At 40.1% G+C, this 27,636-nt stretch overlaps 3 protein-coding genes across 4 annotated transcripts in view; all 3 read left to right on the top strand.

Annotated features, from left to right (window-relative positions):
- Positions 1–613: 613 nt before the first annotated feature.
- c14h11orf54 (chromosome 14 C11orf54 homolog) lies at positions 614–5,035 on the top strand. The gene is made up of 8 exons (XM_029448153.1): positions 614–804; positions 901–999; positions 2,096–2,169; positions 2,245–2,346; positions 2,689–2,865; positions 3,056–3,205; positions 4,069–4,185; positions 4,295–5,035. Exons 1-8 carry the CDS (start codon positions 672–674, stop codon positions 4,466–4,468), a joined length of 1,026 nt encoding a protein of 341 aa, XP_029304013.1. The 5' UTR covers positions 614–671; the 3' UTR covers positions 4,469–5,035.
- A 1,532-nt stretch (positions 5,036–6,567) lies between these two features.
- akap10 (A kinase (PRKA) anchor protein 10) lies at positions 6,568–20,698 on the top strand. Its single transcript, XM_029449050.1, has 15 exons — positions 6,568–6,824; positions 9,887–9,934; positions 10,425–10,610; positions 13,810–14,298; positions 15,130–15,228; positions 15,331–15,415; positions 15,573–15,696; positions 16,122–16,258; positions 16,931–17,075; positions 18,156–18,323; positions 18,517–18,626; positions 19,017–19,099; positions 19,552–19,604; positions 19,703–19,795; positions 19,883–20,698. The coding sequence occupies exons 1-15, from the start codon at positions 6,803–6,805 to the stop codon at positions 19,886–19,888; spliced, it is 1,848 nt and encodes a 615-aa protein (XP_029304910.1). The 5' UTR covers positions 6,568–6,802; the 3' UTR covers positions 19,889–20,698.
- A 2,790-nt stretch (positions 20,699–23,488) lies between these two features.
- lhfpl7 (LHFPL tetraspan subfamily member 7) overlaps positions 23,489–27,636 on the top strand; it is a 94,444-nt gene continuing 90,296 nt past the window's right edge. For both annotated transcript variants that reach the window (XR_003833481.1, XM_029448978.1), the window contains exon 1: positions 23,489–24,209. Coding sequence is in view for 1 of the 2 variants with exons in the window: in XM_029448978.1 (XP_029304838.1) it covers positions 23,862–24,209 (348 nt within the window). In the remaining variant the exon portion in view is untranslated. The remainder of the gene's footprint in view (positions 24,210–27,636) is intronic.

Here is a 27,636-nt window from a genome sequence, read left to right as displayed (position 1 = left end):
GCAGAAGTGGCTCAGAGATGCAAGAGGCTTCCCTCTTTCTACTTCCGTTTCCGACTATACCAATACCAACAGCAAATACGAGTCGTTTCACTTAAACAAGTGTACTACTACATCAGTATCACCCTATAACTTGAACACGACGTATTTTACGTTATGACATTTGCCTGTTTGACAAAACAAGATTTTTTATAACAAGAAACGTTCCTTGTTATAACAATATACTTTTTATCTTGACGTGAAACGTTTAATGATTTAACTTGATAAATTATTGTTATAACATAACACGTTTCAGTTCTTGTTGTAACGTGTTGAGTTTGTATGTGGTACAAATGTTTAAAAAAAGTATGTGTAAATATACATACATAGCCTATATATATATATATATATATATATATATATATATATATATATATATATATATATATATATATATATATATATATATATATCAATATCAACCCAACAACACCATTTCCAAGTTTCTAAGTGTGCCTAATTTACCTTATAAAAAGTGATTTATATAAATATTACCCAAAAACACAAAATATATTTATATAAATGTAGGCAGGCGTGCTAATAAACTGGCTTCACAGGCGAGGAAACAACACTATCTGGGATAGAAATGATCTTGTTAGTATTTACTCTTTGGTTGGCGTTTAACTGTGCAGTAGATGTGCTTGCTCCACTTTTCCTGCGCCGCTGACAGTCTGCAGGTTCTTTTAGCTTCCAGTGCAGTTATGGCAGATATTAGCAACACCGAAAAGGTCCAGCTGCACGCCCCAGATTTAGAGGAACTGTCTGGTGGTAAGGACTTCAGCTTTGATACACAGGCATGTTTATGAAACAGGATGTTCATGTTGAGAGAGGGTGCTGATGATCACGATGTATTGCCTGTTGCAGTATTACAAGCAGGACTGGAAGGCAACTTTGCTGAAGTTCAAGTGAGTGTTGTGGAGTGTCCAGATCTCACCAAAGAGCCCTTCCAGTTTCCTGTCAAAGGTAAAAGCCTATCAGACAAGTGCACTGCTTTCTTCCACAGTGTGCACAGTTTACATCTAGGTGGCAGAATCTCATTACAAATGTGTAAATAATCCCTCATGCATGCTCGACTATGTGCATTTAGTTCATTCATGCACATTGTAACACTCCCAGGCCAAGAACTGCGTTTAAAAAAAAAAACTATTTTAATTTACATCAGCCTCTCAAAGTCCCTCGTTTGCTTCAAATATAACAATATAAGTAGAACTATCTCTGAATGGAGATTTATTTGATGCTACTTTACAGATAGCCTATATGATGAATTATATCTATACTCGCATAGGTAAAAAAGTTAAATAGTTAGAAAATGCATTTTATCGTAGCAATCCATTAACCAGTGACGTGAATGTTTATTCAAGTTCTGTTGGGTAAAATATTTATATTTAAAGCTCAATCAAGAACTAATCTGAATAAAAGTTTCCTAGTAAATAAATAAATTGTGAAGCCAATTTATTTTGGAAAAAGTAATTACTACAAACCATTACAAAGTAGCACAACATAAAATGAAAAGAAAACGTGTTATAGTGAAGAGTGGGACTGTATAAAACATGTCATGTATATTTCAGTTTCTAAATGTATCGGTACTGTCAATGTAATTATTTGAACTATTGAAGAGATCCTTTTTAATTTAATTTTGTCTTATTTTTTCTTCAATTGTTTATTTATTTGTGAGGTTATCATGTCATCATGTTTGTGTTAAGTGTATTATTTTGCCTATATAAAAAAAACAAGGTTTACTGAAATCAAACCACGTCTGATTTCATAGAGGTCAGGGGTCATCTCCTACATTGTGCATAATTTACACCGGGACACAGCCTAACTTTGATCCTCACATGTCAATTGAATTACCCAAATAATACCAAAAATAATAACACATAAGGAGGAGTTACAAGCAAGTACGATAGCTGACCAGGGCTATTGATCTGTTGATTGAATGTCTATTGAAACAATGATTGAGTAAACAATATATAGATTTGCATGTGTGGAACATTGAAGGCCTTCCTGATGTCTTTGCCATGTTGGTTTTCTCTTAATATCACCTTTGTCCTCACTGAAGGCTTGTGTGGAAAGCCTCGCATCACTGATGTTGGTGGTGTACCGTACCTGGTCCCCTTGGTCCAGAAGCACAAGGTATTTTTTAATGAGAATATTGCACGGATATAATGATCAATGGCCTGTATACACAGCTGTCTCTCCTCCTCCCAGGAATACAACATGAACAACATATCGAAGGAGCTGGAGCTGCCAGGAGCCTTCGTCCTCGGCGCAGCGGCTGCTCCCTCCAGAATTGTTGGAATGAATGCAGAGGTTAATCATTTTTACATCACACCACTGACAGCTAAAGTAAATTCACTTAGGGTGCTTTCTTTCTGAAGGGTGCAGCTCTCCACAGTGGAAACCCCAGATATCATCTTGCATAGCATGCTAAACAATGATGTGTTGTTATGTCCGACATTTTCCTTTTAATGCGCAGGTTTTTATCTGTCTGACTGAAGAGTAAATATTTGCTTGAAGAAGAACTTTGGGTTTTTGTGAGATTGATGCAACTGGCTCATTTCTGGCAGGAGTCACTGGCTATGTTAAACGCTAATAAAAATGGCTTGGGGAAAGTTGGAGACGTTTTTTGTGACTAAGTGTTCTCGTCCCCAGCTGATTCCTCTGGTTCTGACCGAAGCGGAGGGAAGGCCTGCAGTGAACAGCAGCTACTACTCCTCCATCAATCCAGCTGATGGCCAGTGTCTGCAAGAAAAATACAGCAACAAATTCTCTGACTGCAACTTTGGACTGCTGGGCAATCTGTACGCTTGTGAAGGGAAGTCTGGGAAGGTAAAGAGTCTCCGGTTATTTATGAACTTTTAACACGATTATCTGCAAGTTAGTAACCTCGCTAATGTTGCTGTGCGTGAACTTCAGCCCCATCACGTGTGCTCCCGACATTTAAAAGGATAAACATTAACGAAAGGAAAGTGACTGCCCAAGCTGAGCTGTTGCCCTCTTCACCTGTGTTCCTCTCCAGGTCATTGAGGTGCGGGCCAAGAAGAGAACAGGAGGCCACAGTCTTGTGACGGCCATGAGGAACACTCTGGAAGGTCACTACCCCGATAAAAGCCTGGCTCTGGGAGGCACCTTCATCATCCAGAAAGGGAAAGCTAAAATCCACATCATGGTAAATACCGGACATGATACAAACACACGATTTACATTTACCAGTGGTGGACAGAAACTAAGTACATTTACTCAAGTACTGTACTTTAGTACATTTTTTAGGTTCTTGTACTTTACTTGAGTATTTCTATTTCCTGCTACTTTATAAATTCAGATGCAATTATTGTAACTTAAGTTACTTTTGAGGATTTTACTAAATATTAATAATTCATACAAAATATAATCAACAAATAATTACTTTATTGATCCCTTGGTGAAATTCACAAGCTACCCAGCAGCATATATAATAATAATAATAATAATAATAATAATAATAATAATAATAATAATAATAATAATAATAATAATAATAAAGACTGAGCTCCTCCTTTACCAGCTGCAACATTAACATCCTGAATTTCCCTCGGGATAAATAAAGTGTCTGTCTGTCTTATCTATCTATCTACAGTGATGAACACATGAATGCATCAATAATTATAATTCAATAATATAACACATATTATTCTGAAATGGGCCGTTTTGCAGATTGAGTACTTTTAGTACATTTTGATGCTAACACTTTTGTATTGTTTCTTAAGTAAAAGTTTGAATGCAGGATCAAGTTTATTGTTATTAAACAGTACAGTTTTACATTAAAATGCAAAGAAATGCATCCTCCCTGGCTCTCTCATCCCTCAAAACAATATATAATGAAAGAAAACAACAATAACAAGACATTCTCTGATGCTTTGTAGGTTTAACTTGTACCAGAGTAATTCTACACTGTGGTATTACTACGATCAATTAAGTAAAATATTTGAATATTTCATCCACCTCTGATAGTTACATGCATCAATTTATTTCCCTGTATATGCTCATCAACAGCCAAGAGAGTTCTCGGTCTGCCCCCTCAACGACAACGATGAAGTCAACAACTGGCTCAAGCACTTTGAGGTCAGCGCCCCGCTCATCTGCCAGTCAGTGCTGGTATCCAGAGACCCTGTAAGTGACACAAACACACTCTCATCTCAGGGAGGCAGAGGACATAAGATGAGTTTGCACATGAGGCTGCTTTGTAATGTTTCTGTTCATGTGTTTGCTGTGTATCCAGGGTTTGGACCTCCGTGTAGAGCACACCCACTGCTTCAGCCACCACGGAGAAGGTGGCCACTACTACATCGACACCACACCTGACAGTGTGGAGTACCTGGGCTACTTCATGCCTGCAGAGTTTGTCTACCGCATCGACAGGCCCAGAGAGACCCATGGAGTGGGACGAGATTAAATGATTGATGAATGAATGAATAAATAATGTTTGCAGCACAGCGTCTACTGATAATCTGGATCAGGGGTTTCCAAAGTCTGAGACTGTGGGCCTCGATAGTTAAGATAGCCTAACATTGCTTTTTGACTTAACTTCAGACTATACCAAATACATAAAAAGGTCTGTCCTACGACATTTATTAGTTTCTGACTGGAAAGTGGGAAAAACAGTAAAATCCTCAAACTACTGTATCTCTGAACTATCTCCTTGACTAAATAACACATTTAGGGTTTCTATGTGATCTTCTTTTAACTAATTTTGCACTTCCTATCACTGAGCCTCCCCTGAAACTCTTTGGACCCCTGGCGAGGTCCACCTTTGAAAACCTCTCTAAATAATCAAGCAGTGCGTGATTTATACAAGGTTCTATGTATTCTAAAACCTCACAGAAACATCCATTTTCCAATGGACATTTATCATTTCTGTAAATCTTTGCTCTCAGATCACAGCTTTACATTTTGTATACATTTCTTGTATTCAAAATCACTACATTTCATAAAAACAATAATAAAAACAATGTTGAATTTGGATCGGCTGTCTGTTCATGAATGCAGTAGTAGTGTGTGTGCATCACTAACGTTACATTGTGAACCTTGAACTACATATTTGCCAGCCAACTCATCATGTTGCAGAGCAGAGCAGAGCAGAGCAGAGCAGAGCAGAGCAGAGCAGAGCAGAGCAGAGCAGAGCAGAGCAGAGCAGAGCAGAGCAGAGCAGTAATGTCTAGGCAATGTTTGCACAGAGAGAAAGTGGGGCCGTTTTTAAAGGGGTCCCACCCACACAGGTGTTTTCAATTATTTGTTTAATTAGGCCTCTTTTTGAGCGTGTGGAGGTGTGTGCGAAGTGTGCTTGGTTGATATTTCCCTCATTAGTTGCAGAGGTCTAATCAGCCAGGAGTGAAAACACCTGTGCTGGTACTTAAATAGCCATCAGGTGAAAACATATGTATGCAACAGAGACTATGTTTGTATGAGTGTAAGTGTGGACCGCATTATGTTTTTCACATTTTTATGAGAAGCCACAAATTGAGTATCAACACTGGAACAATTTGTGCATGTAATAAAGGCTTATTTACAAAGCCACACATGTTTATCATTCTGACTTCCAGCTCACTTTTGTTGAGAAAGCATTATGAACACCTTCTGGTACTTTTGTTCATCCTAAAACTAGTTTAAGGTTTATTACTCTGCTGCCATTTTTACTCATACTGACAAGTGTTTCCAAAATATAAAAACAATTGAAAACTGATGTTGAGAAATTACAATAGGTTATAGAAAATATAATATTGCCTTGTGTTATAGTTTTTCAAATATAATTGGGCCAGCAGCATTAATATTAAATTTTGTCATGGTTAAAATGAAAACAGCTGTGACCTTTGGATTATGGTTATAGAAAGATGTCCCAAGATGTAAATTAAAGCGAAACATATACGGATACATGCATGAATAATGTATTATTAGGATAATATGGTTGAATGATTGCTTTACAATTCATTTTCAACTTTATATATAGCCATTGACACCAACAGAGGCCAAGAAGATGTCTGTAGGCTACATAAAAACATTAAAAAAGAGCATATTTCAACTGTCAATGCACTGGTTTGGTTTCATTAAGTAAGTATGCAATAATAAATACTTTTAATTTATTTGTTTAAATAGATTTCTAAATGTGGTATTATGCCAATATAATAATTACATCAATTAAATGTCTTTTAAAAAAATATATTTTTAAAAAAACAACACAAAATTGTATTTAGAAAATAAATGTGCATATCACATCAGGCACAAATAAGTACACAACATAATACAGGAGTGCTGAAAAACAAAACAAAAGTATATATTCCAAAAATAAGGGATGAAATTTAAATAGAAAAAATGCAAATCTTGCAATAAATAAATACGTTTCATTTGACTTCTGGGGTTTTCATGCACTATGTTTTTGCACTATTGTAAGATGAATGAATTACAGTGTATAATATGGTATAAACCATATTAAATACACTGTAGCTCTCTAGCGTTGAAACAACGCCCTCCTCTGACCAGAGAAGGTAACACATCATTTCCCACAATGCTGCTGCCGCACCAGCCCGGAAGTAAGACGTTTATTGACAATATGGCCGCTGTGCTGGGTTTGGATTTGGAGAAAATTGTGATTTGACAGCACTCACCGGGGCTACGATAATAACCCGTTTCCACCTCGGGACTGTACAGAACAGATGCATTTGAATGAAGGGACCCGCGAATCCACGGGATGGTGTCAGTGAGCTGAGGAAACGTCCAGAGTGTGAAACCCGTCATGTCGTTTTTCAAGAGGAAAGGTGAGGAAGCTGCCTCTGAAGGCTGCAACGTCAACGGTAGCTAGCAGCAGAGAGAGTCCAGCTGAGGAGAGAGTAGTGCCCGATAACATGTCACGAATGTGGTCGAGACTGCGGCCGCAAGCAAATTATCCACGGACACAGTGTTGTCTGTGGAAATGAGTTTTCCTGCCGCGCGCTGCTCACTGCAGTTACATGGTTAGCTTAGCGGTGGCCTCTCTAGCCTCCCTGCTTTACCTAACCTAATGTTAGCCAGGGTGGACATTAATCCACCACAGACAGCTGTCAACGTTACGTTATACCAATTAGACACATAGCTTTAATCATGAATGCATAAAATAGTGCTTTTAAATGTAAAAAACTCCCAACGAGCACTGTTATCTGTGTTAGCCATCACTTGACACAAGAAGTGTCAAACTGTTATGGCAGCTAGCTAGCTATCAGGTCATTTCATACAGCTTTAACCAGCAAGAAATATGAAACACAGATTATTAATAGCTCGTTGTATCTGGATCAGAGTTGTTGGTTATCATAAAGAAAATGTGTGTAGTCTTCATTCAGAATCGTTTGACCACAAGGGATGTAGCTAACATTAGTAAGCTCGGTCAGCATCACCCCACGTTAAGTGGAAGAAACTGTGACTTGGATCTGCAGTTTTAGTTGTAAACCACAACATGACCAGGCATTAATTCAGGCTGAACCCTCATCGTTTGGCTACCAAGTAAAATAATTGTCATAGCATGACATAAATAGTGTTTTTTACCAGCTTAATATCTTTTAAATCCTTAGTTGATCTGTACTCAGCTGCTACAACTCAAGTGGGCTGGTGGTGCAGAATATAGTATATAATAGGTACATTGTGTTGTCCCACTGTTACACTCATTTGCTTGTTTAATTGGTACAACTAGCTAAAACTAATGCAGTCTAACATCTCAGCCCTGTAATAAATCCTACCTTCATGAAGGATACAATGTGCAAGTTTTTGTTGAAAATGTTTTAGAGTTTTAAGCATCAGGTGCATCTTATATTTATCCACACCATTTATATCAATTAGGGTAGAGCAAATATCAGAGACCCCTCTCAGTATAATGCGAAACAGTACAACAGCACCAGCACAACCGACAGTCGCCACAATGATCATAAAGTTTATGAACACTTCTCTTTTATTGCAGTATTGTTGTATTAGGCCACATCAGTTTAGCTACGTATAGTTAATACATTTCCAACCATGTGTGAAGAACAATTACTACGTTTTTGGAAGTATCTCCTTGTCTTGATGGAAAGTACTCAAATGTAATCGGGCAGAATGGTAAGGCAATGATTGTGACACAGATTTCAATTGAAGTCTGCTTGTGTTTATTTGTGAAATCAGCACAGTAACTTCATTGTCTAAACTCGAACACAGTTCATCTTCAAGAGTGAGATTAGTGGTTTTTCCTCAGAGGCTACAGTGATCAGAGCAGCTGACACAGCAGGTCCAGAAAATAAGGAAATACTAGAAAGAGTTCACTTATAATATTCTGAACTTGGATTACACTCATGACTGAGATAAAGTAGGTAGGGTCCTCTGTATAGGCATGGTTGAAAATGCAGGCAAAGTTTTTACTGATGGGAAGGTTATGCAAAACAATGATAGTAATATTAATATATATATATATATATATATATATATATTTTTTTTTTGTCCAAAAATGTAGTTTGTGCTGCTTATGATACTTGTATTATTATTATTATTTATTTATTTGTTATATAAAGCTGCTGTATTTTCTCTCTCTGATTGAGCTGGTTTATAATCTCTGCCCATCAATGCTCTATTTCCATTTTGATGGTAGTACATCAAATATAGTCTATTGTTGTTTTTTGCACTGCGACCAGCTCTATAGGACGGTTCCCACCCTTTGGCGGCCACTGTTTTCACTGTTTTCACTGTTTTCACTGTGTTTTCACTGTGTTTTCACCTGAGGACACTGAGATTTGGCATAGAGGTCAAATGTTTGTGAGGTTGTGTGTGTGAATGCATGAGCACGTTGCTACGTGGTCATAGCTATTGCAAATGTGCGCTTCTTTTTAATCTTTTTAAACATCCATTTCAGCAACTCATCACAGTCTTATGAATATTTAGTGCAAAGACATCTGTTGTTATTTGTACCACGTTTCAGTTCAGCACGGCAGATTTTGTTGGAGCGCAGACTTTTTTTAAAAGTCACGTCTCTTTGCTGTGACAGCCCATCAATGCCAACCGTCTCTGACTCTCTTGGCTGATACATAATATTCACAAACAGCTCTGTCCAAAATGTCTCGCTGAAAGAGCGTCTTCTGTACCATTTTCCCCAGGCCTCTTAGTCCATTTAGTTATGTCAGTGCTTGAAATTGATACTTATCCTGACCGCCCTTTGCAGTGACGGCCTAATCTGAAGATATGAATGTTGAGTCACTCTGATGAGTGGTTGCCACCATGTCAGACACTGTGCACTAATTCTAATACAGGCTGCATATTTAAGTTTTTATTGGCCACAGAGCTTTGGAGTCAAATATTTGCAGTATTGAATAGTTTTGCATTAGGCCATATGATTTATGATTCTGTGTATTTTTTTAATGGACAATCAGCAAATCTTATAGGGCTTCAGGTGTAAGCTGTCAACTCGACTTTAAAGTGCTGGAACCCAACAAAGCTGTTAGACCAAGGTCACAAATGTTAGGAAGGACTTACAGTATGAAAGCCCTCTAAGTGCTGCTTACTACACAAAGAGCCGGACTGAGAGGGCTTTCACATATCAGAACACAGCCTCCCTTTTTTTCTCCTCATCCGTAAGCGGCAGCAAGGACGCAGGTCTGCAGTAAATTATCTGTTTGTTTTTCTAGCGTATCAGTTTACTCACTATGTCATTATGTAACTAGATAGTGAGTTCCAGTCTTTCCAGGGGTGACACCACACCCTCCCTTTTTACCTCACCCGTCAATGAATCGCATCATGTATGACTTGTGTGCTCGCTGGTTTCGCCTTTTATTGTGAATCAAAAATGCTTCTCCTGCTCCAACCCCGCTCTCATCTTTCTCCCACACAGCCAAAAGCAAAGAACCTGAGAGAGTGACTGATGCTAAAGTCAACAGAGGTGAGTTCACCGTCACCTCTGTGAGGATATCAAAGTGTCACACCATGTTGTTGAAGTGAAAATGCTTCTTGTTAATGCAAACACTACAGACAAGGTGTTATTTGTGATGCATTTGTTGACACTTTGAGACGTATCAGAGATGTTTTTGCATGTGTGTGCTCTTACTACTGAGATTCAAAATGCTGATTGCTTAAGTTGGTTTACTATGTTTAACCATATTGAAACAAGGACAACATTTTTACCTCAAGCTGCAGTGAAACGCATAGAGCTCCCAGTCAAACAAACACTGAGCAGTCTGTCTTCTCAAACATTTCATCTCACCCCGAGGCCTCTGTACTCTCAACTGTGAGCTCTTTGAAAAACCTTCACTAAAAAGACCTTTTCATACACGTCACACTGACGCCATACACTCAGATCTTTGATATCGTTGTACTCCTTTTCTTTTTTTGGCCTAATGCCTATTTTTATGTCCCCCGTCCTCCACTCACAGCTCCACCCAGCCCTCACTCTCCATCACCAGGACTGAGGAACCACCATGCCGTCCAGGAATCTGCCGGGCCCAGCCATGTGGCCATTAACGCCATCTCTGCCAACATGGACTCCTTTGCCCGCGGTCGCACCGCCATCCTCAAGAAACAGCCGAGCCACATGGAGGCTGCACACTTCGGAGATCTCGGTACAGATTCTCATTCATGTGTTTGTGTTGTATACGTTTAGTGGTAACATATGAAGGCCCAACCAAAACATTTGATCTTATACATTTGAGGTATAATCTGAAACTAAAGAGTTTTTAATGAGAAAGTCAGCATTTTTTGGTTTCTCAACTTATTGTAATTCTAAATATAGGTCCATTATAGCTCAATGGTTACATTTATTACAGACTTCTATTCTGAACTTAGTCTGTGACCTGTCAACCAAGTGATGGCAAGTTACACATTTTAGTTAATCATGCTACTGTTCTGTATACATTTGTTGCAACAGCAAATGTAAACGATACACAGCAGGGGAAAGAACGACAGCAACAACAAAAGTAGAAGAGCTGCAACTAACAATTATTTTCCTTATTGATTCATCTGTGTATTATTATTTCAATTAGTTTATAAAATGTAAACATTGTAAAAGTCAAAGGTGTTCTCTCCAAAACCTAAAGATATTTGTGTTACTATCATATACAAAGACAAAGGTAAGCCGCAAATTGTTACAATTAAGATTCTTAATCCAGAGAAAGTTTGGTTTTGTAGCTCGAAAAGTGACTGAAACGATTAATTGATTACCAAGATTGTGAGTGATTAATTGCATCGTGTCATATTTACTGAAGCCTTATATTTCAACAGGAAAAGCAAAATATCACGAATGCAAAGCATGTTTAAAAGCACAACATAAGGACACTTAAAACAAAGAATAAAATACAAATGCACAATAATATGAAAATGATGAAACATTCACATAAATCAAGGAATTATCAATGTGGCATAGTAACGTGCTATAGCTACAGTTTGCCTAAGTGTGACTCTTGCATCACTAAAATGGTTTAAACAACACACTGTCTTGTGCAAGAGGCAAACGCTCCTTCTTTAATCCTGTTTGACGCATCCGCACAACTTCGTGCACCAGTTTTGACGAGCACCCAGACATTCCAAAGCCTGTCAGGTTAACGCTGGCCGAGTCTTCTGTAGGGCTCACGTGGTGAAGAAACGTCTCCTCCCTTTTATCAGAAGTGCTCCAAAATTAGATTTTCGGGACACTAGATGCCGTGATTATGAGTGAATGACAGCAGTGACTGGAACTGCACGAGCAAGTTGCCCAAAGAATAGCTGGGGTGAGTCAGAGAGAGGCGGAGGAACCTGTGCCGCAGCCCGAATTGCAAAATCAGAATGCAACTCACCGGGCACCACTAATTTCTGGGCTGTGGTTTCAACAAAAGGAAGAGGCCCAACCCCAATGTCCCCCCCCCCCCCCCCCCTAAGGCCTTAAGCCCTAAACCCTCAACTTAACTGACGTCACCTGGTAAATGGTTGAGTGAGAGGCTGCAAGGGCTTGAAGAGTGGGACAACACTTTGCAACGACATATCACGCAACCTTGATGACGCCAAAACACGTTCTGTACAATAGTGGGTTTTTATTTGACATTTTTTACTGCCTGATTTACAGAATGGACAAATAATCAATTTACTCGTTTTTGCCAAACGGCATCAGTGAGCATAATTAAAATGCTTAATGGATACACTTGATGTGTAGTATAGCCTACGCCTGCATTCCTCTGATTTCATTGGTTTTTTATGTTCTGTGAAAATGTTCTGTTTTTTATGTTCTGTGTAAATCTAATATGCCAGGCTGAACACCCATGTGCCGTCCCCTTTGTTTACTTTTTTGTTTTTTTATGCCTCCAGGCTTCCCCTGGTAACCCCGTGTTTAAAGTCTCAAAGCTATGAATCGTGGGTAATTCCCTCAGGCTTAGTCTTCAGAAATGCAGACTTACGGAAAATGTGCATAAAGGGTTCAAAATGTTTGCTAGAGAGCCCTCAAGCACCTGACAGTTTGACAGTGGGCAAGCCCTAAGCCCTCACAGCCTCCAGGTCCGTGTGGACATTAGGATTGGGCCTCATTCTCACGTTTGTAAGCAGCCATGGCAGTTCGTCCTCGAGCTGAGACTGAAAGACATAGTGAAGATAGCGGGAGTTAAAAATAGATCTTTGCAAGGCAGTGGCCTGTGGGAGTTGACTGGCTGTGAGAACCATTATGTTGAATGTGACCATATGATTTCCCCACTCTCTTTTGAAAGCGGTTGAAAAGAACATAGAGCAGATGTAGCACATCTGCATTGTAACAGACATTGACTGAGGCACTTTTTGACGATCTGACGTAGACACAGATGCTGTGCTGGTAGTTGTGATTTGAACAGCTTTCAGTATGAAGGTGAGCTCGACTGTGTGATCTTGAGGAATGTGAGGAGGCTGAGTGATGAGCGCCTCACACTGGGTGACACCTCTTGAAGCACTATTTCATTTTCCAAGAGCAGCAAACACAACACCTTGAAGCCTCTGCATCGCTACAGACTGCCATAGTTACTTTGGCTGCCAGATTTATTGTTGACCACTTCATACACGCGTGAATGACAGGATGGACAGGACACACAGATGATGTTGACGTGCGATTCTGAAAAGTTTGTCTGGGTTAAATCATCTGTGAAATTGCATGGTCTACCTCCAGAGAGACAGATATTCGCAAGACTTCAAAACAAATGTCCAGGAGTATTAAATTCTACTCGCGTTCCAGACTTCAGTCTCGACCAAATGTTCAGTTGAAATACGAGAGCTGAACTCTGACAATCCACTTTCTTATCTTTCACTTCATGTGGCTACTCCCGTCAAAATACTGCGCATGTTATCGTGTTATCATATTATGAAAGTTGAAACCTGTAAATAATGGAAAGTGTGCTGCTAAATCTGTTATTAATGACTAATATGCACTTAAAGGCCGTTTAAATCTTTGCCATGCGCATGGATTTGGGTTTTCTCCATAAAGTTTGTTTGATTTTAGCCTTGCTAACACGAATCCCCACTAAACCATACAATCCTAATCTATTCTTTTAACTTGAGATACATTATGTTAAATTGCATAGGGGTGAGGGGTTTGTAAAGCATCAAAGGGTTTATACATTTAAAATAGTTTACAATGCATTACCTTCAAATGTAGAATTGGACATAATGTCAAGTAATTTGTGTTTATTTAAATATTTTATTTATTTTAGAACTTCCCCGTAGCTAGAAATGTACTATTGACACCATTTTTAATGTATTTGATTAAAAAGTTGAAGCCTGGTGTTACCTCGGCTAAATTGATTGCTTAATTGTGTGTACATTTAAATGTTCCAGGTCATTCCAGTGTGAACTATCAACCCCAAGACGACCGCTCTCGGCTGTCCAAGACGGTGGAGCATGTTTTGCGGGACAGCGTGGCGATCCCCCACTACATGCATTTCATGGAACACCAGGGGGCTGACCACCTGGTTCGGTTCTGGTTGGAGGCTGAGGGTTTCCGCTCTACCAGCTGGTCGCGGGTCCGAGCGCACAGCCTAAACTCTGTCAAACACAGCTCTTTGGCCGAGCCCGTCCCGGCCCTGTCAGGCGGCTCGGAGCTCCCGGAACTCGCCCAACACACGCCCGACGCTCTCAGCCGGGAAAGTAGCAGTGAAGAGCTGACAGTGCACTCAGAGCAGCGGGACTCCACCAGCACAGAAGCAGGCCTGAGACCCAGCACCCCTCGAGCAGACACCCCCAGCAGGCGGGCACCCTCCAGGACAGGGACTCCCCTCAAAGTGCAGTCCAACAGCACCCTGCGAGACCTCTCTGAACTCATGAAAAGTGAGTCACCTTTAAACAACCCTTTCTCTTTTATACTTTATAGAAGTGTTTATCTTTTCGACATACTCGGTGGTGCTTGTGCAGTGGAAACAGAAAAAACCATGATATACATGAAGCATGTGACTTCAACGCCACTTGGGCTTCCACTGAAGAGTTGAAAAATAGCAGCAGATGAAAACATCAGCGGAGACCTCAAATGAATACATAAAACAAACATAAAGGCCATATTTACATTTTTCCCCACCTTTTGAGATTTGACTGGCACTCTTTAGATTGCAGTCTCTCGTTAGTGAGCGTCTCGTTGCAGCCTCTTCCTCTTCTCTATATAAAGATGCTATGCAAATGTGTTTTATATATTGTAAAAAATATATATATTATTCAACGACGGTCCAAAGATAAGTGCATAAGTGGATGGAAAAAGGTTTGATGGAAACTTATTGCTGTTTTATTTCGCTCTTAACTTTCTGTTACTCACTTCCCGTGCACCAAACGTATTTCTCACCAGTGACCTGAAATCATTTTTCAAATCAAATTTGGCACAAAAGTCCACTTGGACTCAAGGATGAACTGATTACAACTGATTGGCAAAGGTCACGGTCTGTGTGACCTCGCAAAACATGTTTTGCACGTTGCTAATTATAAGATTTCACACAAATGTCTAATAAATAAGGATAAAATAATAAACTGAGGACATTTTGGACATACAGGTAGCTACTTCCAGAACTGAGTCTTTTTTCGAATGATACCCCCTCTTTGTCATCACACAGAAAAGACTCCTACACATGTTGAAGCATCTCTGGATAATCTGCTCTTTGTCTCTGTGCTCTTCAGGTATAGAGAAGGAAGCGGTTACCATCTTCACCAGGTTCATCTCTCCAGATGCTGTGAGGCCCATCCCCATCACAGAACAGATCAGAAACGACATAGTTGGTGAGATACAGACGTTGACAAAATATTTTTGTGCTCTGGTTTCAGTCACAAACACTGTAATTAATCCATCTTCAATAATATTCCTGTCTTTCGTCTGTGCAGCTAAGATATGTGGAGAGGATGGCATGGTGGACCCAAACTCTTTTGTCATTGCACAATCAGTAGTCTTCATCATCTTGGAGCAACAGTGAGTCTCTGTCTATTAATTCTTTAGAGGAGTTAATACTCACACAGCGAGGTTTCCCCGTCGCCATGTTTTGACAAAAATAATTAAAGTGCCACACATTTTTACCACCTTGTCATCCACATCTGCACACATCTCCCACTTGCTCTTTCATTCCCAGGCACTTTAGCGAATTCCTGCGAAGCCATCATTTCTGTAAATACCAGATTGAAGTGTTGACAAGTGGCTCCGTGTTCCTGGCTGACATCTTGTTCTGTGAGTCAGCTCTCTTCTACTTCTCTGAGGTGAGTGGTTCCCAAAACATGATTTATTACAAACACATTTTCACCCCAATGCTATTAAACCTTTTGTTTCTTTGGTTGTTTTCGTACACAAAGCGTGCCTCTTCGTGACTCCTCATTATACACTTGTCCTCTCATGCTACTGCCACAAAAACGTTTCTGTTGGTTCCTTTATTTACTTATTCTAGAGGCAATTTCTATTGTCACAGCTGCAATAAACTGAGCACAAAGTAAACATAACTCCCAACATATTGTTATGATACAATGACAATTAACGCCACAACTCCCTGGACAAAGAAAGCCAAAGGTTTTCAGAGTAAACCTTTGTTTTCTATGTCGGCATATACACTTGAAACATGGTTAATGCAATAAATCCCACAGTGACTTTCAGGTTAATGGTTCTGTGCTCGATGTTTTCTTTCCCGCAGTACATGGAAAAAGAGGAGGCGATGAATGTACTGCAGTTCTGGCTGGCGGCAGACAACTTCCAGAACCAGCTAGCAGCTAAAAAGGGCCAGTACGACGGCCAGGAGGCTCAGAATGATGCTATGATCCTCTACGACAAGTAGGTCTTAACTCCCGTCCCTAACGGTCAGAAAGTTGTTTTTGTTAAAATAATGAGTTTGACTTGATACTTGGAAGTTGCCGTTATTTAAAAATCATTAAGTTTGTTTCGTCTCAGAATAGATATTTGATATGTTTCACTCTAAGTGATGCGTCATGTTGTTCTGATATGTTTCCCGTATCAGAACAACATTTTCTTGGAATTTCTAGAAGTGATATGGTTTTGTGTTATTTCCTCTCTGTGAAAGGGTTGCTTATTCTGATTCTTCAACTAACACATCTTCACATGAACACACACACTCTGATTAACAGAGCCTGTTGATTACCAACTTATCTGGTTATCCAGGATCACCAATGTTCGGCTCAGTGAAGCCACGTAAAGAGAGTCAGACTAAAGTTTAGTGGTACAGGCCCCTTGCTATGATAATGTACGTTTTTTTGACGTCAGGGCAGATCTTCTGTTTAACCAGTGATGGTGAACGGTGAATCATTAGGTCCCACTGCAGTCAAGTGGAGGGAGGAAGTGTGACACTGTTCTGTAGTCGTTGGTGCTGGCTCTGCAGCCTCATTTAAAGATGCAATCTCCTCAATAACGTTCTTGAGTGTTGATTAAAATCTTAATATAGATGCCTTCATCTGAACTCAGTCATTCATATCTCGGTTTCCTCTCCAGGTATTTCTCACTCCAGGCCACCAATCCTCTGGGCTTTGGCGACTCTGTGCGGATGGAGATCGAGTCGAATATCTGCCGAGAGGGGGGGCCGCTCCCCGACTGTTTCACCACTCCACTCAGACAGGCCTGGACAACCATGGAGAAGGTCCGATTAGCAAATAGCCAAACACCAAGAATGGCTCATCATTTTCAATATTAGTCTTCTATTATGTTCTTTAATATTAAAATAAAGAAATATATATTTTTTATTAATGGATTATCTTATTATCTTATTATCTATGTCTATAATGCATTATAAACTATATAATGTGTAATACATTTATATAAAGTTATAAGCATTCATAATATTTTATAACAATAATCGTAACCCATTATAAAGCATTTTATAATGTGTTATACGGTCTATTATTATAATACTTCATACTTGCTGGTCACTCACTTTTATTTTGCTTAAATGCATTTATGTTTTATAATTCCCATAGTTAAAAAACAATATATTATTTTTACAATTGATTATAATCACTGTTATAATATAAAATATTAATTAATATTAAATAAGATAAAATATATATTTTTAACAGAAATTGAACTTTTGGTTGATCTACTGAATAATGAAAATTTACATTTCACTAATGGAATTCTTTCCCCTAAAAACTCACTCTAAACACAAAATTGACAAATATTTTGTTAATACCTGTATACATTTCTACTGTAGCTACTGAAGCTGTATATTTTAATTGTATGTAAACGTCTGATCAACGAAAGTGACCAAAAGAAGGTAGAAACATGCACTGGTGTTAACACTTGTTGTTATGGGTGCTTATAACCATAATTATACAGTGTTCTAAGCAGGTAATAATGCATTGTTAGTATGTTTATAATGCACTTTATCCATAGAAATACAAATAATATACAGAAAATGCTACAAAACAAAAACTTTCTATTAATTTACTGCCCTTTAAGACGTTTAATTGGACTATTCTAAAATCATGAGCTGTTTTTCTTGAATTTAATAGGATCCTCCTGAAGGTTTTGTGTTGTAAGTCACTGACAAATTGTCCTATTATACCACTGACAAATGCACCTGCCTTAAGTTAATGAAATGAAAGCTGAACACTGTCACCGTCACATAAAGGTCAGGAGCAGACCTTTGTGACTTGTAACCAGAAATGCATCATGGAGCTCATTATTCTCTAACAGAGTTAGTGTTGTTGCATTTGTTCAGGTCTACATGCCAGGCTTCCTGTCTAGCAACCTTTACTACAAATACCTGAGTGACCTCATCAACTCTGTGCGGGCAGACGAGTTTGTGAATGTCAACACTCCAGGTCAGGGCGGGCCTGCGGACAACGAGCGTTCAAGTTCAAATGCCGGCGAGGGCTCTCAGACTCAGGTGACCCCAACGTTAACCCGCATCCTCAGCCCCTGTGGGCATGTTCCTCTCTCTGCTGACATTTAGACCTGTTCCAGCTCATTACACAAATAATGAAGAGATGTTGTGGATATTCCTGTTGAGTTGTCTTCATAGAAAAACAAAAACATGTCATGCTGCCAAACATTCATTTCATTGTGTCTCTACACTACAGCAAGGTGCCAAAAGGGCAGCAATCAAGATCCTGAAAAACTTTGACGAGGCAATCACGGTGGACGTGGCCAGCCTGGACCCCGAGTCCTTGTACCAGCGGCCATACGCTGGGTGAGTTTTGTGTGTTTTTAAATCGGTATTTTAAATCCTCTCTTTAAATGTACTTTTCAGATATTTGTTATCTAATTTGTCCCTCAAGTTCCATTGTTGTCTTTTACTTGTTATGTTCCTTTGTTTGCCGTTTGGCTTTAACGCTTGTCACTGTTTTGTTTTTATTGACTCCCGATCAAAGTGTTTAACGAGCGCGCTTTGAAAAGAGATATTTCACAAGAATGATTTTATTGAAAGACAGAGCTGTAGTCAGTCCGATTTGTTTCCCCTCCATTGAATCTGCAGTAATTGGATGGATACAAACACACACAGCGTTGTTTGAACGCTGCAGTTTTGTCCCGTTTGCTCTGTCTGCTGTCTTCATCCCTCTCCTCTTCTCTGCCTGCTCAGAAGGATGACGTTTGGGAAGGTGAATGAGATGGGCCAGTTCATCAGGGAGGCAGAGCCAGAGCCGGACGTGAAGAAATCCAAAGGCATGATACGCTCACACTTGTCTCTCCGTCTCATTATTTTCTTTGCCCTCACTCTGTCATATTTTTATCTAAGCTCTCCCTGTAGTGAAAAACATTTACTCCGTGCCCATGAATATAAACTGCTCCCATTCCCCTTACAGCTCATAACCTTCTGAAATATTTAATAGTAAAACCCCAAAACAGCCACCACTACTCTTAAGCTCTAACAACATACACAATTGTAATTTATTATATCTAAGAGTGCTCTTGGTCTATAACTATGCCAATCAGAAAGTATATTACAAAGCACTGAATACTGAAACATGTCCGGCTTAACTCGTCTTGACATGTCAAACTAGACTGCAGTGTGTGCAGTTTATTTGCTCAGACTAAGACACTGCAGTTCATGTGCTGTTTACTATCTTGTGCTTACCGACGCAGGCTCACTCAGCCTCCCCTCTCCTCTCATTCAGGTTCCATGTTTTCTCAAGCCATGAAGAAATGGGTCCAAGGCAACTCGGACGAGGTGAGGCCACAAGATGTTAAAATATTTTATAAAGAATATAATTAAAAGTCAGTGTCGGTTAACGTTATTGTTTGTGCTGCGACTCCATCCCCATCCAGGCTCAGGAGGAGATGGCGTGGCAGATTGCCAAGATGATTGTCAACGACGTCGTTCACCAGTCGAATCACGACAGTCCCGGCAAGTCCACCAAGGTGTGTGCCCTCACTCAGTAGGCTCTGTCCTCCGCGGCGGTGTGATCATGACTTCTTCTCTAAGAGTTTTCTTTTGTCTGTCTGCAGTTATGACCGCGCTGAGCAGCCAAAGGACTGTCACTCCCTGCAGACGCTGGCCAAGCCAGTGATGAACTGTACACAGGGTTCACTCCACAATGAACTGCATTACTCCGATAACGAACAAGGCATTCTATCACCTCCCCGACCACCATGTGTCTGTGCGTGTGTGTGAGCTTGGGTGAGTTAGTTCACGCATGGGCTAATGGTAAAGTTGAAGTACATCATTGTTCCAATCTTCCAACTCCATAATACTACAAAGGTACACGTGCAGTCGCCAAAGGTAAAGCGCTTACGTCGGACTGGAGGAAGTCACTCCTGAAGAATGGAAAAACGCACGCTTGAAGAAAAGCTGCACGAAGAAGCATCATGTCAGTCAGGACCATCAGACACACCGTCTGGAAAAAAAACAAACGTCTGTCTTATCTTGGACCTATGGAGGATGTGACAAAGACTGAATTTCCCCTCATGACACACCTCTCCACACCTTTTATTACCATTCCTTGTTTTTAGATGAAATTCTCCCTTTAAGGGTTAGCACGTAAGGCTTAAGCAGAAGAAAAATCAGCGTTGTACATTTTTTGCATACGCCTCCCTCAGCCTGCCGGAGTAGTTCGGGTCTGGCTGTTCACCAATGTGAGCTCTCCTACTTTGACTGTTTTTTACGTACTGTAGAACATTTTGTGAAATGTGTCAGTGAAACAGAGAAGAGCCGACTCAGTTCTTGGACCGGCTCGCTCCTAAATGAAACTCCTGCAACCTTTTACAGAGCGTAAGAAGAAGAAATACTCTCCTAATGAACTTAAGTGCTCCAGTTGGTGTTGGGAAACTTCCATGTCCTAAATGCTATATATAATATATATATAATATAGCTATATATTTAATATATATATACATATATATCTATATATATATATATAATATATATATATATATATATTATATATATATAATATATATATAATCTAATATAAATGTGTGTGTGCATATGTAGATTTCTGGTTTATCCCATATATTAATGTCAGCCCTTTTTTATGGTGATCGCTGTTTTTTTTTTTTAAGCATCACTGACACAAATGTCAGTGATGATCAAACTATTCAACTGGAAAGTGTGCTCAGTGAATTAAACTTTTTTTGTTTAAATTTTATTTAGAGCCTTTCCAAGATGCGGAAAAGAACCAGAAAAGACTCTTGGTACTATGTACCACTAATGTTTTCTGACATGTATGTATGTGTACTTAATCTATAATATATTTAAATTGTGTTTGATTTAAAAACATATATTATGAAATGTTTGTCTGTACTCTTATTTTTTTTTCTTTGACAAAGTTTTCAGTTTTGGTATTCAGCTGCTGGCTGTGGTTATTTTGATACTCTTATGTTTACAGACACATTGCTTTTTTTAAAATTGTTTTCACAACAGTAACTAAAATGTGGTGACCAGCCTGTTGCCAACTGTTTAAGGATGAACTATTATCACCTCTGACCAGTTGGGGGCAATGTTGACTATATTGCTATGTAGGGTAAAACAGAAATGATGACACAGAATATTCTTTCTGACATAAGAATAAGTATGTCTACTTTTTCAATAAGGGTACTCTGGCTTCTCTTATACGGGTCCAGACAAATCCACAAATTGTAAAGTACAGTTCAACCCAAAGGACACCTTCTGTGCAGTATAAAGCATTTAAAATGTTAATTCATTTTCAGAGGTCTCACTGTTGGAGTTACCTCTCGCTGTGTGAAGTATTAATGGCAGTGGTGAAGTATAATATCAGCTCTTAACATTGTTCAAAATAATTTAATTTGATACAATTGTGTGTGTTTTAAAAATAAAATTAGTCCACTGCTAAAGCTAATGAGTGTGATAAATATTTTACACACGAGTTAGCTAAATAGCAATATGTTATTTCACCTTGTATTGCTACATGCTGATTGAAACTCCACGAGCTTATTGTGGTTTCCAGAAAGGCTACCTGCACGTGCAGAGGCTACGCCCACCTCTATACAAACTGACAGTCCCTGTTCTGAGCTCTGATTGGCTGGGACGCTCACTAAATCCAACAATGAATCCAACAATAATCACTTTTACTGTGCATGTCGATGCTGAAAAGTATTTGTTTTGCGGAAAATACCAATTTATTGAGATTAAAAAACGTTTAATGAATCATCTCATATACTGTTTTTATTAAATTCGGGTGTCTCGCTGTGTTTATGAAATCCATACAAATGCACATAACTGCATTAACAAAGTGCAAGGTGCATTTAGACAAGTACCCGAGACCAGACACATAATCTGCCAAGTTAAATAAGAGATGTGCAGAACACCGGAAAATTGCCTTTTTGCCTTCAGAATAAAATATATTTTTGTTAAACAAGTGCTCTCAGAGGATTTCCTATAACATGCTTCCAATAGAAACAGATTTTCTACCAGACTGAAGCTAACTCAACATTTACTGTTGCACCCCAAATTCACAGATAATTCTCTTTCTATGTTAAAACCACTCAAGTTGTATTATTGTGGGTGGGTGTGTGCCTGTATAATGTTTACATCCACTTTTACAAAAGGTCAACTTGTTTTAACTTGCTGATGTTGATAGACTAGGATAAGATATATTCATACACCATTAATGCATAGAGAAAATGTTCACACGATTATTGATTGCTTGTCCATAAGCTCTTTACACGTAGGTTTTAATTAACTATTTTGTCAGACCTTTAATTGGTCCTACAGACCAAAAGAAGACATTAGCCTAACTGGCCCAGTGATTAACGTGCACTGGTTGTACACAAGCTCCACCTGGTGGTATGCAAGAATCTTGCTTAAAACCCAAGTCCTGAACTTAAAATTTTATTTTTATTAATTTAACAGACAACAGTTATTAATTACAAATACACATCACATTACAATGATGTAAAAAAAATTGTTAATTTAAATATTTGGTCTGACATCTCTTGCACGTTAGCAGCGTTAGCTAAACGCAGTCGGATTCGGACTCTTCGGTCAGAATAAATTGGATTTTGAAATGATTACATGGTACAAACAGGGTTGAGAGTTCAGAGTCAGAAGAACTGTTCAATCCTGAGGGTCAGTCGGAGTCCGCACTTCTACCAAGAACATGAAAAGGTGTTAGCAAGCTAAAGCTAGCTACTTCAGTCTGGGATTTACCGGCACAGGGCCAGATCAAGTGAGCAACAGCAAAGGCGAGGAGGTTCTTTCTCTGTTACATTGTTGGTATTTGCAGTGGGAAGTGGTAGGGTAATTGGGAAATTTGGTTTGGTACATGTTCTGAAAAGTTTGGGAACCTCTGGCTAGCATATAGCCTATAACTGTTTCACAGGCTGAGACTGTAAAGTAGCCTACTCCTCAAATCGAGTAAACTGACATTTATGTGTAAAATCAGTCTAGTGCCCCTTTTTATTTCTAATTATTTAAATGTATTCCTCCTATACACAGAGCACTGCCTCAAGCCTTGCCGCGCATCTCATCTCAGGCTTTAACTTTGAAAATACCATCCGGAAGTACTCATGTTAATCCTTGTGAGCTTGATGTTGTCCAGACGCACTCCTTCTGAAACGCAAAGTGCGCTGCTGTCCGTGCTGAGGCAGAGCAAGTACACTGAGAGGAGTAGAGGAGAGCTTCGGCTCCAACAGGACGTGTTTGTGGGTCTAAAATTAAACTGCTCCTCCACCTGCACTGCTATGACAGCTGCGCACCCAGTTTTGGGTGTGACAAACATCTTGCGCGTGTGTGTCAGGTTTTGGCATTTATCCAGGCTGAGTGGAGGCGCGGATGACTTGACTTTATTGTATCGCCATCGCTTCACCTGCTGATGTGTTTTGGACATTTTCTTAGTGGTCCAGACCAGATGTTGTGGGGACACACATGCAGGGCTGCTGCTGCAGATGTGCCAGTGGTTTATTTGCTGATGTAGTGCTGGTCAGGATATAAAAGTTGAAGTCTTGCTCCTGAAGGTGTGGGCTCCAAATGCATTCGCTCCTGGGCCGGGAGAAGAAAGAAGAAGAAGCAGGATTTGGGTTCGATCTGGGTCTGTCTCCGGGCTTTCTGCCCCAAGCTGCCACCATGTTCAGCTGTGTGGGCTGCTTCTGGGTGCTCCTCTCCTCCGCTCTGGTCGCCGTCTGCAGCTTCAGCTTCATATCCCCTGCCTGGATTGTTAAGGACCAGCTGAGGAACAATCACCACCATCACAACAACAAGGACTCCGTGAGCTTCGGCTTGCTGTGGCACTGCTCGGAGTCTCTGGATCACATGTACAGATGCTACACCTTCGGGGGACTGGGCAAATTCGCAGATATCCCCTCCAGCTCCTGGCAGGTAGGCAACCACACACACCCATGTCCATCACATGTGGATGGATGAGAGCAGGTATGCATGGCATTACAGCATCCAGGAAAGAGTGGATGGCTTTATGAGCAAACATGGATACATCTGAGCAAATCATCCAGCCTTCAAATCATCCAGCCTTCAAATCATATTCAAGTCTAGTTACTGCCCTGAATCAAGACAATTACACCTGATGATGAAAAAAAAAAAAAGGTTTGATTTGATACATTAAATAAAACAAGTTGATTTTGCATCCATAACAAACCATTCATCTTTTAAAACTTAACTTAGAGTAGTTTAAATGACTTGATTGCTTTTATTACATGTATCCACAGAGGTTCATTTGATTTTTCAGAAAGTTGCCATCAGGGTTCAGGGACCCGTCATGATACAACTATGTGGTCGCTCTCATACATGCTGCACGGCTCCATATGTGTCGCAGCAAACTGAATGACACAACAAGATAATTACGGTGGCTCTGATGCTCCTCCCGAGTCAACTTTCAGGAGAACCCATTTGGTGATGATGCAGTCAGAAGAAATGATTCATTGATCTGGGGGTGTGTCGTACAGAGCAGCATCTGCAGCACAGCACGCTAGACACACATCAAAGCTGCAAAAATTGGCTCTGGATTGGCAGCCTGCTCAGCGACCGGGGCTCCCCCACCGCCAGTAGGAATTAAAATTTCGTCTCCCTTCGTAAAATTGAACCCGGTCAGCGAATGTTCGAGTGGCTGTTTTGGACCACACACTGCATTCTCCCCACCTATGGTGTAAACCAGCTGTGCAATTATATCCAGCAACAAACAACCACACAAATGGGAGCGTTTGAGGGTGAACGTTTGATCACATTGGTGGGCCAATGTGGATCTGTGTGTAGGGTCTCGATTTATGGAAAGTTGGGATTTGTTGCAGATTGTTGCTGAGGCTGTGGTAGTTTATAATCTTGTTAGAGCAAAAACAATTGGCGTTAGAAGACTTGTAACTGAGACGCTCACCACTCATGCAAGTGGTGGGATCATTTAATTCGTTTCTACAAGCAGGTTGCCCTAAAAAAACTAAAAATCTTTTATTTTTAAAAACTGCTACACTATAGCAGCCACCTCCTAGAGTTATGATTTATGCATGAAGAGGAATTAGCATTTGAAAGGGAGATATTAATAAGTGGCTGCTCGTGTGATTGTAGCGCTAGTCTCTGCAAAAGAGGGAAGAATGCAAAGCCTGGGATTCTTTTCACAGGGAAGCACAGGTGCTGGAAACTGCAGAGACGGATAGAGAGCAGTGAGCAAACGCAGAATTAGATCAGATTAGGATCTCTGTGCATCATCTCTTTTCATATTTAGACATTAACATGTCCTTTACTCAACTAAAGTGTGGCATGTTGTGGTTAGGCCTCATTTGGCTAAAATCAGTAGTTACTTTTGCCAGTTAGCCTGTTGTCAGTGATTCAATTAGTGGGGCCAGTTATGAGCTTCTCTTCCAATTTGTTAGTGAGTGTGATGGAGCTGTTTTCCTGTGCACAGCTACACATGTTATTACAGCGGGCGCACAATCCTGCTCTCGCTGCCATTAATAAAGGTGAAGGGGCCATTAAGTTTTCATCAGAGCCACTCCACCTCACTGATGTGCAAGTCGTTTTGCTGATGCCTTCTATTTTCAACTTGTCAACAACAGAAATACAAACTTGTAGCCGGTCACACACACACACACACACACACACACACACACACACACACACACACACACACACACACACACACACACACACACACACACACACACACACACACACACACACCCCTCAGCAGCCATTAGTCCCACTCTGTGTTTGTGTAAGTGGAAGAAGACAACTGTATATTGAGCGCCGCGGTCTCCATCAAAGTGGAAGAGTGTACTCTTGGCTCAATGTGAAAAGACCAGCAGAGCCCTGCATATGCGGTGCAAGTGAGCCAGAGGAAAACGAGGACAGGGGAGGAGGAGGAGGCGGAGGAGGAGGCGGTTCCCTAAGAGGCTGGCCTACTTGTGATGTAGTTTCTGTCTGGCTTTTTTTTTTTTTGCTTCACGTTGTCAAAAACTTTCGCTTGGTCCGTGCTGCCATCCGTGTGCTTCTGGCGCTCAGGAGCCCAGTGCTGTGGGCCGTCGCCGGGCTGGCAGGGCCGCTGCATCCATTTAGCCACACACACACACACACATACACACACACACACGCACACACACACACACACACACACACACACACACACACACACACACACACACACACACACACACACACACACAATGAGAAGTCAAAGAGGGTGTTGCCTTCATGTCATATGGCAGTGGTTCTCATCCTTTTTTGGGCCAGCGCCCCCCTATCCATTATCCAGGTCCCTTATCCCCCCCCCTCCATCAAATAAAATGTAGGCTGTCTTTTTGTCTCTGTTGATTATTATGCTGTTTGTATTATTCTAATTATTATTCTTAGTATTTATAATTTATATTACATATTGATTATATTAATTTAGTATTTCAATTCTTATAATATTATTCTTATTATTAGGCAGCTATATTTATGTTATTATAAAAACTCAAATTCTCTGAGATTGAAGTTTCATAATAACATTTCAAAATAATAATAAATATTATATTATTAAAGAAATCTTTTGTTGTTTTTACCTTCAATTGCCCTGATACACTATGTACCCAGGGAGCAAACAAAGTGTGTTAAAAATGCAACGGTAAGAAGATTCAAAATTTAATCTGTGCCATAGACTGCAGCCAATCAGAGACGGGTCGGACATTCAAACTGTAAGCGATGCTAAACACAGCAGCCTCAGAAATGTGAAACAATTTGCACTCTCGATAAACGAGCACAAAGGAACAAGTCTGAGGCGCTAACCAACAGAACCCTGTGTTTTATTTTATATAAATATATCGCGCCAAATGTTCTCTTTTATTAAATAAACCAAACGCTTATGTTATTTATCTAATTTATGTGCACGTTTCCGTGTTTACGGCGTTGCTTTGCGCATTCACATTCTCTCCGTTTCGCGAACAAACGAGTGGAAAGGAGAGGAGAGAACTACAAAGTGCAAAAATGTCAAAAATCCAACACATTAATTATAAACGGAACGACGTCGACCCCAATGTTCAGAAACTCAGGCGAAAATATCCGCGCTTTTTAAACACACACAGCCTGAATCAGCAGCAGTGATGCTGGTGTTAGCTCTGCTATAACGTTAGCTCTGCTGATGTTAGCTCTGCTGGTGTTAGCTCTGCTGATGTTAGCTCTGCTGGTGTTAGCTCTGCTGGTGTTAGCTCTGCTATAACGTTAGCTCTGCTGGTGTTAGCTCTGCTGGTGTTAGCTCTGCTGGTGTTAGCTCTGCTGGTGTTAGCTCTGCTATAACGTTAGCTCTGCTGATGTTAGCTCTGCTGGT

Source organism: Cottoperca gobio, chromosome 14, assembly GCF_900634415.1.
Source record: "Cottoperca gobio chromosome 14, fCotGob3.1, whole genome shotgun sequence".
Lineage (NCBI taxonomy): Eukaryota > Metazoa > Chordata > Actinopteri > Perciformes > Bovichtidae > Cottoperca > Cottoperca gobio.
Note: the sequence above shows the minus strand (reverse complement) of the source record. Positions and strands in the feature narration are given on the sequence as shown.

What these genes read in the sequence shown, in the direction of transcription:
- akap10 (XM_029449050.1), top strand. Translation starts at nt 6,803, where the DNA reads ATGTCGTTTTTCAAGAGGAAAG. An exon ending in TGATGCTAAAGTCAACAGAG is followed by an intron (nt 9,935 to 10,424) that starts GTGAGTTCACCG and finishes CTCCACTCACAG; the next exon opens with CTCCACCCAGCCCTCACTCT. An exon ending in CTCTCTTCTACTTCTCTGAG is followed by an intron (nt 15,697 to 16,121) that starts GTGAGTGGTTCC and finishes TCTTTCCCGCAG; the next exon opens with TACATGGAAAAAGAGGAGGC.
- c14h11orf54 (XM_029448153.1), top strand. Translation starts at nt 672, where the DNA reads ATGTGCTTGCTCCACTTTTCCTGCGCCGCTGACAGTCTGCAGGTTCTT. An exon ending in CTTCCAGTTTCCTGTCAAAG is followed by an intron (nt 1,000 to 2,095) that starts GTAAAAGCCTAT and finishes TCCTCACTGAAG; the next exon opens with GCTTGTGTGGAAAGCCTCGC. An exon ending in AAGCTAAAATCCACATCATG is followed by an intron (nt 3,206 to 4,068) that starts GTAAATACCGGA and finishes GCTCATCAACAG; the next exon opens with CCAAGAGAGTTCTCGGTCTG.